The 12,900-nt window shown below is 49.8% G+C and overlaps 6 protein-coding genes across 6 annotated transcripts; 3 read left to right on the top strand and 3 right to left on the bottom strand.

Annotated features, from left to right (window-relative positions):
* Window positions 1-978: 978 nt before the first annotated feature.
* On the bottom strand, window positions 979-2,234 carry AtWU_02944 (putative transsulfuration enzyme family protein; the record flags this gene model as incomplete). The annotated part of the gene is made up of 2 exons (XM_035498057.1): window positions 979-2,007; window positions 2,079-2,234. 2 exons carry the CDS (start codon window positions 2,232-2,234, stop codon window positions 979-981), a joined length of 1,185 nt encoding a protein of 394 aa, XP_035353950.1.
* Window positions 2,235-3,068: 834 nt separating this feature from the next.
* AtWU_02943 (FMN-binding negative transcriptional regulator) lies at window positions 3,069-3,863 on the top strand (the record flags this gene model as incomplete). The annotated part of the gene is made up of 1 exon (XM_035498056.1): window positions 3,069-3,863. One exon carries the CDS (start codon window positions 3,069-3,071, stop codon window positions 3,861-3,863), a length of 795 nt encoding a protein of 264 aa, XP_035353949.1.
* Window positions 3,864-4,060: 197 nt separating this feature from the next.
* On the bottom strand, window positions 4,061-4,839 carry AtWU_02942 (O-methyltransferase; the record flags this gene model as incomplete). Its single annotated transcript, XM_035498055.1, has 2 exons — window positions 4,061-4,090; window positions 4,150-4,839. 2 exons carry the CDS (start codon window positions 4,837-4,839, stop codon window positions 4,061-4,063), a joined length of 720 nt encoding a protein of 239 aa, XP_035353948.1.
* Window positions 4,840-5,396: 557 nt separating this feature from the next.
* On the top strand, window positions 5,397-7,111 carry AtWU_02941 (Zn(II)2Cys6 transcription factor; the record flags this gene model as incomplete). Its single annotated transcript, XM_035498054.1, has 4 exons — window positions 5,397-5,685; window positions 5,744-5,839; window positions 5,889-6,360; window positions 6,418-7,111. The coding sequence occupies 4 exons, from the start codon at window positions 5,397-5,399 to the stop codon at window positions 7,109-7,111; spliced, it is 1,551 nt and encodes a 516-aa protein (XP_035353947.1).
* A 497-nt stretch (window positions 7,112-7,608) lies between these two features.
* Window positions 7,609-9,549, top strand: AtWU_02940 (2,4-dichlorophenol 6-monooxygenase; the record flags this gene model as incomplete). Its single annotated transcript, XM_035498053.1, has 5 exons — window positions 7,609-7,829; window positions 7,928-8,161; window positions 8,220-8,363; window positions 8,414-8,611; window positions 8,661-9,549. The coding sequence occupies 5 exons, from the start codon at window positions 7,609-7,611 to the stop codon at window positions 9,547-9,549; spliced, it is 1,686 nt and encodes a 561-aa protein (XP_035353946.1).
* Window positions 9,550-9,594: 45 nt separating this feature from the next.
* On the bottom strand, window positions 9,595-11,331 carry AtWU_02939 (endochitinase 1; the record flags this gene model as incomplete). The annotated part of the gene is made up of 4 exons (XM_035498052.1): window positions 9,595-10,642; window positions 10,699-10,732; window positions 10,793-10,856; window positions 10,939-11,331. The coding sequence occupies 4 exons, from the start codon at window positions 11,329-11,331 to the stop codon at window positions 9,595-9,597; spliced, it is 1,539 nt and encodes a 512-aa protein (XP_035353945.1).
* Window positions 11,332-12,900: the final 1,569 nt, after the last annotated feature.

The following is a 12,900-nucleotide window of genomic DNA, read 5'->3' as shown; positions in this document are numbered from 1 at the left end:
CTTATGCAGAGTTCGGTTTTTAGCTACATACGAAGTAACCAGGTAGAGAACCAAAGATACTTTCAGGAAAGGATTTGCCAGCGAACCCGGGGTCAGTTAGTAGTTAACAGCACTTATCTGTCGCAGCGTTGATTGATGCCGCTGAAGGTAACACCGCATTCAGATTGTACCTAAGCATAGTAACTAACTAACTAACCAACTAACTATAGGGTAAGACTGTAAGTATGTATCTGTACCCCATACCGGCGGCTATCTCTCGATACAGCGGCACAACGGCTGTGAGCGAGGGGGCCAGGTGGCTTTCTGACAGAGAGAAGTCGACTTTTACGGTGAGCCTCCATCCCTTTCCAGTCATCTTCGTGATGATCACCGACATTGTCTTTCATAGTATCCAACCCCATGAGGTACAATAGATGTGTTAAATAGTATACTGCGTTACGACACGGTAATTTACATGTTTCCCTCCAAACAAGGGTTTAGCTTAGTCACCAGATAGACTTGCCTATCCGGGCAGTTGCTCACCTGGTCTGGCGGATTCGAGAGTCAAACATCGACTCATCCCTGTCGCCCCCCTGGAACATGGTACTCGATACATCAACTCCTGAAGTCTCATTTGGTCTCAGGTTGGATGCATTTTGCGACCATGCGAAAATATTGAAACTATCGGCGTCATGCCGATTCTGCGGAGAACAGAAGAACCCAACGACGTCATGTTCCCACCAACAGTAGACTAACTAATTACCGAGACCAAGGCAGGAGACCACTAGCTTTGCAGCTGCTTCCAATCACTGGGGAAGTCGACGTTGGTTTATACCCTTGCCTTTATACAGTGACCATACCAGCGCAAAGGCCTTCTCTTGATTTTTTTTTTTTAGGTTTAATACCTCAATTGCACTTTCCGTCATAGTAGTGCTTACATTAACTGACTAGTGTCTCCAATAAAAATGTTTCTATATACTTCTCATCCTTTGTGCATATTTACTCCTGCAAGACAGCCTTGAACCCCTCCAGCAAATCATTCTTCAAATCTACCCAATTCTCCAACCCAATACTCAGTCGCAGCAACTTCCTGTCCACCCGGGAATCCGATAACGCACGCCATTCGATCAAAGACTCAACACCACCCAGACTCGTGGCGTGCTGAAAGAAAGCCAACTTGCTAGGTAGTCGTTGCGCAAATTTCTCACTCTGGAGGACAATTGAGAAGACAGGACCAAATCCATGAGGCATCTGTTCTTTGATCCAAGGCTCCTCCTGCAGGCTGGTATGGTAGATTTTTTTGACAACAGACTGAACTACCTGTTCTTCGCTTCCAGCAGCAGCTGAGGGGGCAGTCAAAGCCTGATTAAGCCAGCCAACTAGACTCCCGCAGCCCTGACTCGCTCGTTGGACACGAACCTCGAGGGTGCGTAGACTGCGGAGCCCGAGCCATGCCTCCAGGTTGCCAATGACATTGCCCAATGCGACTCTATCTTCCAGTAGCTGCTTCTCCCAGTCTCTGCGCTGAGTAGCGAGTACACCACATAGAAGGTCACTATGGCCGCCGAGGTACTTAGATCCCGAATGAAGAACAAGATCAGCGCCCCACCGGAAGGGGTCCTGAAGACCAGGAGGCCCAAAGGTGCTATCAACCACCAAATAAGCACCTCTGGAATGGGCCTTCTTAGCGAACTCATCAATACTGAAAGAAGTTCCTAGCGGATTGACGGGGGTTTCCAGGAGGATGACATCGCCTTTGTCAAGCTCATCAGCCGGGCAATCAAGTGGTAGCTTCTGCAGTCCGGACAATCTGGAGATAACAGAGATGACCTCATGACTGCCGTGATAGCCTTCACCGACCGAGATGCGACGGGGATTCAAGAGGACGAGGGCGGCCTGGAGGGCAGCGAGACCGGTCGAGTAGCTAACAACCCGGCCGTTGAGAAGTGACGAAACGACAGCTTCGAATCGAGTTGCGTTGGGGGCGAACTCTCTGGAGTAAATGTAGTTTTTGCCGTCGAACTCTTCCTGATAAGACTGTTAGTTGTGGGGGTCATCATTACATTGGGGAAAGCGCATTGGCCGATTGGCAAACATACCACAGGGTCAACCGACGGAATCAAATCTTCTGGGTTATCGGGAAATCTGAAAGTCGTAGACAGATGGATTGGGGGTGCGACGTCTGTCACCCGGTTAAGGTGATCGTCTGCATGCAGTGCTCGAGTCGAGGGATGGTGAAGGTTAGAAGGAGTCATTTTGCTCGTCTGCTGAATATGATTTTCAGAGAGTCAAGTCTGACAGTAAGTAATTCGACTGGAGATGATCTCGACAAGAATGTTTCGAAGACGTGAAATGACTCCCTTATATACTCACAGAGTGAGTCGATTGCCTTCAGGTTCTTCTCTATACTTCATCTTTCTCTGGCGGAGACCCCGCCCCACTCCCTTCAAGTTCCTAAACGGGCAAAGGTTTGGAGAGGAAAATCTCTTTCATTGGTTCGGGAGAGGTGGCCCCGCCACCATCCCGAACTGGCCTGAGTTGCCCAGTCACAGACATTTTCCACATACATTCTAGAATCTAATGCCAAAGATTTTTGGCCAAATGGCTTTAAAACGACTTGCACGTGTGGGAACGGACATCAAAGTCTGATGGTAAGGCTTCTTGATCCGTCACTTGGTGGCTACTAACAACGTGCCGCAATGCTCAGGCTCGTAATCGTAACCACCAGAATGCTCATCGGCTCCAGTTCTGATCTCCGAGGAGATAGTCATGATGTTTTCCGCAGAAGCCAAGAGGGGTCTACACCTATCTAGTACAGCTATATAGGCCTAACCCACCAGTTGTGCTACTTACTAAATAGAAATAGCACTAAGTGAATTGATTCCTCGGCGATACTGTCCAATCAGCATACTGTCCGATACGCTGACACATACAAAAGTATGACTCGTCGGCCGATTAACTCGTGAACAAGGTACTAGTACTATATAATATAAGGACGCTTGTCCTCTCTACTACACTTACAACCTCTCCAAGATACACCCATACTTAGACTTACCTAATATTATCACACTTCTCCCCGAGCACTCACAATGTACCTCCGCGCCATCCACGCCGAATCCCACATCCCAGCCCTCCACCAACTCATCCGCCAAAATCCCCTCGGCATCCTCACCACAGCAATCAAATCCCCTCTCTACCCTCTCCTCCAATCAAGCCACATCCCGTTCATTCTCGACGTTCCCCAAGCAGAAGACTCATCGGACGAAACAATCCCCAATGGCACCCTCCGCGGCCACATGGCCAAGCAAAACCCCCAAGCCAAGGCTCTAATGGAAGCACTAGCAGCGCAGCAACAACAACCAGGCAACAATCCCAGCTCTCTCGAACTGGAAGACGAAGTCCTCATTCTTTTCACCTCCGAACACCACCACTACGTCACACCCAAGTTCTACACGGAGACGAAGCCTGCCACCGGGAAGGTCGTCCCAACGTGGAACTATGCCGCTGCGCAAGCGTACGGCAAGATCCGGGTGTATTGTGATTCCAAGTCTGAGGAGACGGGGGCATTCTTACAGAAAGCTGTGGAGGACTTGACGAGGCAGAGTGAGGGGTCCATTATGGGGTATACAGGGACGGAGGGGCGGCCGGCACCGTGGAAGGTCTCGGATGCGCCGGTGCCGTATGTGGAACTTCTGAAGAAGAATATTATTGGCATTGAGATTAGAATTGAGCGGTTGCAGGGAAAGTTTAAGATGAGTCAGGAGTCGACGAAGGGGGATCGTGAGGGAGTGATTAGTGGGTTTGAGGCGTTGGAGACGGATGTTGCGAAGGGGGTTGCGCAGATGGTGAGGGAGAGGGGGGAGATGAAGGATGCGCAGAAGTAGGAATATGGAGAAGTGTTTATGAATCAATGAGCAAAGATTAGATAGTATCTGATTATGTGCTGAAGATTGGCACTATCTTAGTCAAAACTATTATATAACCGCAGCAGTTGTCTAGCACATCTAAGATGGTGGAAGTTATCATGCGTACCCTGTCATAACATCGTGTCCTAGATGTTATGATTGAAACAGACTGTATCTTATTTCACTCTGCTGATTTCAATCTCGTCCTGATGCACATACATAATTAGCACATACAAACATACAAGAGCGACAATGGAACACTTACAACTATATCTTCTGGGAAAAGAAGACATTTCATTCCCCAGCTCTCATACTTCGAGCTCCCACGGACAAACTCCCGGTAAGCCGGCGCACCAGGATGCACCACATTATCTGCGAGTACCAAAGAGCCAGAGTGAAGGAACCCCAGCTGTTCAGACAGCTCCAGATCAGGTACATAAAGATCCTTGATATGATCAATAAACATGAGATCAACACTAGGTAGCTTCCCTTCCGCACTTAGGCGCTTGAGCGACTCGTCCGCCGGACCGACAACCACTTTGACGATATCGCTGAGACCCGCCAATTCGATAAAGTTCATGGCGATAGATGCAATGAGGGGATCAGCTTCCAGACTCCACAAGCGGAGGCCTGTCGAGGATCCACCAGCGGCTTGCCGCATGGCGTCTGCGAACATGATTGCGGAGTAGCCGACATAAGTGCCGAGCTCAACGACAACCCTTGGCTTTTCATCTGCGAAGAGCGTCGAAAGCTTCTTGGCTTTGTCTGGGCCAAGGCTGATAAAGAAGGCTTGCTTTGCAGCGAACTCGTCGATGAGAGCGAGTAGGGCGGACGGATTGCCGCGGATTTGGGGCAAGGAGGGGTGAGAGTAGATGTATTTTAGCAAGGAAACTTCCAGAGTATCGTGAGTCTCGGACTTGCAGAGAGAGACTGGTTTCTCGTCAACTGGTGCCATTGTGGTGGATTAGTATGTGTCTTGGCGAGATATTTAGCCTACTGTACTAGTATGGGGGTGTAGAAGGGAGAGAAGGGTGATGGAACCGACGCCGGGCTAGAACAACGGAGGGGCTTACGCAGAACTATATACTCGTTCACATCTTGCTTATCGCGCATAGAGCGACATGAAAAATGTAGAATGCAAGGTAGGAATGAGAAGAGTATATGTCATGCCGTATATTTTGCTTGACCGGTCAGTTCAGGGGGCGCGGATCGTGCTTTGATTGGGTGGCGGAAATAGTTTGGCGGCCAGACCTTGAATCTCCCCACAGAGTTACTCCCGGCCTCGCTGCATCTTCCTCCATCTTTCATCCCCGCTCGGTCCTATCAGACACCATCAACGAACTCTATTGTCTACAGACTCTACATGTCTCAAATTTTATGTCCATTGCAGATTACGGCCTTTCTGTGCGTTGGGCATCAAAACTGCTGGACTGGCATTCGATGAGGGGATCTCGCCACGCAGTAAAGACAGCGTCGCTACGCAGCCTACTATAGACTGTACGTCCAACGAGAATGGAGGAGCCGTGCTACACATGTCGACGCCGGCGCATTCGCTGCGACCAGTCTCAATCTCCTTGCGTAAAGTGCGCGACAAGTGGCTATCAATGCTTTGCTTCTAGACCTCTGAGATGGGTTGAAGGCCTAGCGATACGGGGGAAGCTGCGGGGCGTATCATTGGCAACCAAATCAGCTAGTCCAGCTAAAAAAGCAAAACCTCGAAAAGAGTCAGACTCAAGTGAAGACAGTCTTGCATCGGCGAGTGAGTCTGCTCTTTCCGTTGTGCGGTCTCCCGAAAGTCAGGGTAAGTATAGCTGCTGCATACCCTATTGAATATCAATAAATCGCTCATATCGGATTAGTCACCCCATCGGAACCTGTAATCAGCATACCACCGACTATAGGCGATTTTGCCATATCTGACCTGGACGCAGTCTCCAGGTACTACCTGGATTATTGTGAGTCATCTCGTTAGGCTGTGCACAAACTTGTCTAACTCTGCCTCAGATAATGAAAGCATATGTGGACTCTTCATCGTTTACGACAGCGATAGGAATCCTCTTAGGGCCCTAATGTCACTTGCGCTGCTTGACCGCACGCTGCTCAAGTCCGTACTGGCTCTTGCAGCGCGACACAGGGTAAATCGACATTGCTCGTTCCGTGATCTCACTGTCAATGCATCATCCGATCAAATGATTGCAAACTCTGACGCGCTTCGCTTCAAATATCAAGCCATACAAGGGATTGCACAGGCCCTGGGTGATGCGAAATCACGGAACAGGGATGAGACAGTGGCAAGCATATTCCTCCTAGTATTTCTCGATCTTCTGGAGTCTGGAAGTGATCGATGGAATGTCCACCTAGAAGGTGCCAAAAGATTGTTGGAACCCAGTACACCTGATTCGCAGGCTGTTTCCAGACACGATTCCGGACAAACTATAGAGGATCTGCGTAATTTTCTTGCTAGTCAGATTTACTCGTAAGCAAGGAGCACTCTGGGTGTTGAATTCTGTGACTGACGATCATATTACTTTAGCATCGAAACCTTGGGTGGGACTTTTGTACGCCCAAAATTATTGTCACAGTATGATTTGCTTGGGGGCCCACAATTCCAAGAGACTGTCGAGCAGTCATTCCTTGGATGTCCAGAATACCTGCTGGACGCTATACGGTATCTCTCTGCGCGAAGAGACACAATTGCCAGCTCCGAATGCCATGATGACTCCACCTGGAGCTACTTCATTGAGGATACTATATCGATGGTAGACTTCATCCAGCAATTCGATTGTTCTGTATGGGCTTCGTCGCTACCATATCTGGGAACCACCCTCCCAAGAGATACAAGCTCTCTTTGCACATTGGCGCAATCATACAAGATAGGAGCTCTAATATATGGAAAACGCGTCCTTGGTGCTCTCACTAAGGAGTGTTTACCACTGGAGGACCTGCTCCAGGAGTTGCTTGCCACGATTGAAAGGTTGCAGAACGACGAGTCCTTGTACAAATGCATCCTCTGGCCCATAATAATCGCTGGTCTTGAATGCCAACGACAGGAGCAAAGAGACTCTGTGCGGACTTATATGGAAAGTTTCTGGGAGCAAACCAAGTGCGTGAATGTGATTAATGCTTCCAAGATTATAGAAGACCGCTGGCAGCGATGCGACGGTACAGAACCTTCACACTGGATTTTCTCAATTGGTCACTTGGGCCGTGACTGGCTTTTGATTTGAGCGTTGGCTCGGACGGGCGCACAAAGATGGAGCTGACATTTATTTGACTATCTGAATTATTCCCCTAACCTGGGTTATGGCATTCGGAAAGCTCAATGTTGGCTTTGATTGTGATATTCAAGCAGACCTTACTCATCCCATTGCTTGCTCAGGCCCTGGCTGGATTGAACGCCCCTTCAAAAGAGTGAGCAGGGCGTAGCCATTTTTCCAGAACTGCATCGAAAAGCTTTTGCGCCACTGACCAGTTACCGAGCCAAAATCTAACATACAAAGAGGGGATCAGATTAAGCCGCTGATGACCCGCGGTACAGACCTGGCGCCCTTAGTCATGCTTCTGTTATCAACCCCTCCCCGGACACTTATCCTATCTTACCCCTCACGAAGCGTCGATCGTCTAAAATGCCACTATCAGTTGACTCCGTACCAAGCAACATGATATCAACCATCTCAGAGCCCTGTCAGACTTCTTACACCAATTGCACTATCTTGCAGCAAAAATGCCCTCCCCTGAGATCTACGATGTAACCATCATCGGCGGCGGCCCCGTTGGCCTTCTCCTCGCCTACCAACTCACCCGCTTCGACCTTTCAGTCTGCCTTGTGGAAAAGCAAGACAAAGATACTCCGGAGGGCCGCTATGGCCGTGCCATTACAATGTTTCCGCGGACGTTGGAGCTCCTCGATCAATTGGACTTGGTCCATCCCATGCTTCAACAGGGGTTTGCTTGCAGGAGTAGTGTGACGTATAAAGATGGAGTGAGACAGCAAGTATACCTTTCGATCTTATCTCAATACTCCGACTAACCAGACTGGGTAGGTTTCCAGGAAAAGTATGGACGTTCATGGAGAATATCCAAGGCACAGTGTTTGATTTTGCCCTTGTGCTGAGGCAAATGTACACGGAGGATATATTAAGAGAGAGGCTAGATAAGAAAAGAGTGTCTTATCATGCTTCTATGGAGTGTGTTGGATTTGAAATCGGCCTGGATGATAGTGAGTACCCAGTGACTGTGCATTGCTCAGGACCTGGTGGCATGATGACAGCCAAAAGGTATGCCTTCTACACGAAAGGCTATTCAACAGGAAGCATAATACTGACTGAGTACTAGTAAATACCTTGTTGGGGCAGATGGTGGCCATAGTCTCGTTCGCAGATATGCCAATATTCCCTTCGATGGTGATTCATCAGAAGATCAGTGGATTCGCATTGATGGCATAGTCGAGACCAATATGCCTATCAATCGGGCTTACGGGTAAGCTAGACCCTAATTGAGTGACCTTGACCTGATCTGACTGCGAACAGGGCCATCGAAACAACAACACATGGGAATGTTCTCTGGGCCCCTCTTGACCACGGCGCTACCCGCATTGGCTACGCATACACACCCGAGATAGCAGCTAAATATCCGGAAGGGGTAACCGAGGAAGTTGCTGTGAACGAAGCCATTGCGTGCTTGCGGCCCTTCAGCCTAGAGTTCAAAGAGGTACACTGGTGGACATTGTAAGCAACCCACGCAGGCCACTAGACATCTGACTAACGAATCGTCAAGATACAAAATCGGCCAGCGCATGGCCCGAACTTTCGCAACGCACAACAATCGTGTCTTTATCTGCGGTGATGCGGCTCATACCCACAGCAGCGGCGCCGCTCAAGGCCTGAACACTGGTATTCACGACGCCGTGAACCTTGCCTGGAAGCTGGCTTTGGAGGTACATGGGCTATCTCATCCGGAGGTCTTGGACACCTACACAACGGAGCGCCAGTCTGCAGTGCAGAGGCTACTCAACTACGACAAAGATATCTCCCTATTGATGACGCATAAATGGCCGGCTTGGTACGATGGGGACCCGAACGCGGACCCGAACGTTCTCCTCGGAGAAATATTTAACAATGCTGCACCATTCAACACGGGTCTCGGTATATCCTACGAGGCCAACGTAATCAATCAAGCCTGGGAGTCATCTACCGAGGCGGCTGTGGGGGTTCAACCAGGGACCCGGGCTCCGGATACCGAGTTGACCACGCCAGGGACATTCCAGTCTGTGCGGATGCACCAAGTTCTGCGGAACCGGTGCCAGTTTCATGCGATAGTCTTTACAGGCGGTGATATCAAGACATCGAAATTGGAATTAGTTCCTCTTCGGGAGTACTTGGACAGCCACCCGGAGCTTTCAAGGCACCCTGCCATTGCCTGGTTAACAGTGTGCGGCTCAGCCGACTGCTCGCCGTACGAGGTGCTCGGGATGACAGGATTTGGCGATACCTACTTCGATGCGAGGGGAATAGCACACTACGCCTACAAACTCGATCCACGTAAAGGAATGCTAGTGGTAATCCGACCGGACGGGCTGATAGCATTCACATGTGCATTAGACGGAGAGACGATCTGGCAGCACTTTTCTAGGATACTGAGGAGCCAACCACAGGAGACTTGCTAATGATACTCATAAACCAGACCGTTCACACAATACAAATAGACCGAATCAGGCACACCCCCTCCTCAAATTCTCAAACCGACTCAGCGGATAATACAACGTATTCTCCGTACCATCCAACCCACCCAACCTGCCCAACCTCTCCGCAGTCCTCCTAACCAAGCTCCTCTCATGCGAGACATGATGATCCCCACTCAACTCCCACCACATAGCCCCTCCCAGATGCCTATTAGCAACATAATCCGTCTTCATAGCCGCCACCTCCGGCGTATCATAACTAACCATCTTCCTATTAACCGGATCATGGCACCAACTCGCCATCAACCTCGGATCCACCACCTCCCGACTCCCCTTCAGCGGCAAATCCTTGTAATCCCACACTCCATTCTCCCAACTCCCCTCCCCAACCCCCTGGAACCCACCTCCAGGCCCATCCGTCCCCTCAAAAGCCCTCCCATACAGCGGCAACCCAAAGATAATCTTCCTTGGATCCCTCACCCCACCGTTCAAATACATCGTCACCGCCCCATCCGCACAAAACGGGGTAATCTCTCCCCTCCCCGAATGGAACACATTCGCCATATGTCCGGAGTTCTTATCCCAACTCCCACTGAAATCATAACACATCAGATTCCAGAAATCCAAGTACGGGTCCATATCGCCGATCCGCAGTTTCCGGATATTATCCGGCCCACATGGCGCCGCGATCGTCAATAACAGCCTTTTCCCGCCGAGGTGGGTAGCGGAGTACTCGTCTAGTACGCGCCTCACATCCTTTAGTAGGATAACAAAGTCCTTTGCCTGCGATGCATCGGCCGGATACTCCCAGTCGATGTCAATGCCGTCGAAGCCTAGGTCCGCGAGGAGGTGCACGGCGCTCCGGGCGAAGGTTTCGCGCCCGCGCGGGGTGGATGCTGGCGCGGCGAAGTTGGGACTGTAGGTCCAGCCGCCGATGGAGAGGAGGGTTTTCAGGTGGCGGTGTTGTTGCTTTAGGAGGTAGAGTTGCTTGATGCACCCGTAGGCGTTGGTGCCGGGTTCGGACCAGCTGTCGTTGGGGTAGTGCTTTTCGAGGTCGGAGTAGGTGTCGGTTAGGAAGCTACAGTTACAGATGTTAGTTGGGAAATTAGTTTTCGGGATGGGAAGGGGACGTACACTTCACCGGTCGGGCGGATGTTGGCGAAGGAGTCTATTGATGATTGTTAGAATAAGAACAAGGTTCAATAGAGACAATACAATCGGCACGTACAGAGAATATGAGTGATATACTCCGCAGGAATATCCTGAGGTTGGTAATTACGGCCGTAGACGCCCTGCCACAATCCATTAGTTTCATATTATCACACTGATTGATACCCAGAAAAATATAGTAAGGGAAGGTCGTGTTTAACTTACCCAATTAGTAAAATACCCGACAGTCTTATACCCCGGTCTCCCGACATTAATCCACGGAGGCGGCGGACGGGCCATCGGAGGACGCGGGGGAACCGCGGGCGGTGCTCCTCCAGCAGCGCTTGGAACAACCGGCGGCCCCGGAGGACAGACAGCAAGGTGGATAGGAGGATCAGAAGGTGAGAAGTGGCTAGCGCCATCGTTGGTGATTCCACGACTCTCCGGAGGAGGAGGCTGAGACTGATCAGACCCCGGGATATTCAGCTGCTGCCCCGGATAGATAAGATCTGGGTTGGTGATCTGCGGGTTGGCTGCTCTGAGAGCGTCGAGGGTGACGCCGTGGTCTTGGGAGATTTTCCATAATGAGTCGCCGCTGGCGATGGTGTAGGTGGACATTATGGGATATGGAGTATTGAATATGGACTATGAGGATGGGAGGGAAGGATAATGAAAGGAATGATATTGAGTGATGGTTATTTGCTGAGTGGTAAGCAAGCAAGCATATAAGGCTGTTGTGGTTGTTGAATATATGCGGCACCGCCCGGTTGTGGCGCGGGGGTTCAGGGGTCCTTTTCACACGCTTTACTGTGTTGGGGTTAGTGGGCACACAGCCTTGGGGTATTTTTAGATTTGGAAGGTGGGAGGGGAGGGTTGGTGTGATGTCATTTGTTTTGGTGGTAGGCAGACAGATATTGTGGGTAGCTAGTACTGTTGGGGAATAGTCTGTTTGTATTTTCTGGAGGTGGAGATGGCATTGGAGAGAAAGAAAAGTGCTGAATAACCGGGGAGCATGTTTCTGCATTGCCAGAAATACTAATTGTTGAGATATTCACTGTAGCCAGGCACCACCTGATCCTCCATTATCTCTTACAACACCAACCAATCACCATATGGAGGACCTATATATATTCATATTATATGCATTCATGTTTTTATTCCTTAGAGTAGTCAAAGAACCAAGGCTGCTGTAACGAAGACAGGTGTTTCTGTGAAGGACGAGAAAGAAACGCTTCAGAGTAGAGCTAATTAAACCGCTAGATGGGATTCTGGCTGAGATTTTCCCTGGTAACACTTTACAGACGTTTGCACATTCCTACATTCGTCGCGCAGATTGCCTGATTTTATCAGTCCCCGTGAATACCTCTATTGTTGGCAATGAACTCCCGGGTTAACAGTATGATGAACAAACCTCCTGGGCTTACGTCCTGGAACAATCATCGCTATATTGCATGTGAGAGGAGTGTTACTGGATTGACGTCATCCAGGAACGCAGTTTGGCCGCTACTCATTGTAATACTGGAGATTCTCTCGACTAAGGCCATCATTGAGGGATGGAAGGAGAGATAGAGCCAATATCATAGTTCACATACTGTAGAAGTGATAGAAGGTTTCAGCTGGTCTTCATGTGTAACGGATCCAATTGAGAACCGCAGATCAGTAGAAGAAAAAGGGCAAGAGTGCCCATTCTGCTGGGATGATCGACCGCCAAATAGAAACTATTTCGTGCTTCATGGCCACAAGTGCTGATCAGCTGGCCTCACTGATATTGCAGATAGATGATTTTAGACGAGAATCTACTGAACTCGTGCTCACTATCCACGCGAGTCGGTATTGTAGCACCGAACAGAGCAGGAAGGCATGAGGTTCCGTGACGAAGCCTTGGGAGGGATGCCAGGGTGAACGGGCCCCTAGTGCAGATCTTAGTGCACTGGCCGCAATTACTCAAATGACAATCCTGATGACTGAAGCGAGGAAAGGTTCCGTGTGAACCTAAATGGTTGGGCTCGTAGCATGACGGATATGGATGTTGAGAGCGCGAGTCTGCAGGCCCATGACTCAACGAAACCACATCCCGAAATGATAATCGCATACAATCAGTACATGAATATCGACGATTCGTGAAATGAATAGAAAAGGTATCCCCCAAAGCCACCACGATACAATCATCTGATTCAATATGTAGTT

Source organism: Aspergillus tubingensis (genome assembly GCF_013340325.1).
Source record: "Aspergillus tubingensis WU-2223L DNA, scaffold_4, whole genome shotgun sequence".
Lineage (NCBI taxonomy): Eukaryota > Fungi > Ascomycota > Eurotiomycetes > Eurotiales > Aspergillaceae > Aspergillus > Aspergillus tubingensis.
Note: the sequence above shows the minus strand (reverse complement) of the source record. Positions and strands in the feature narration are given on the sequence as shown.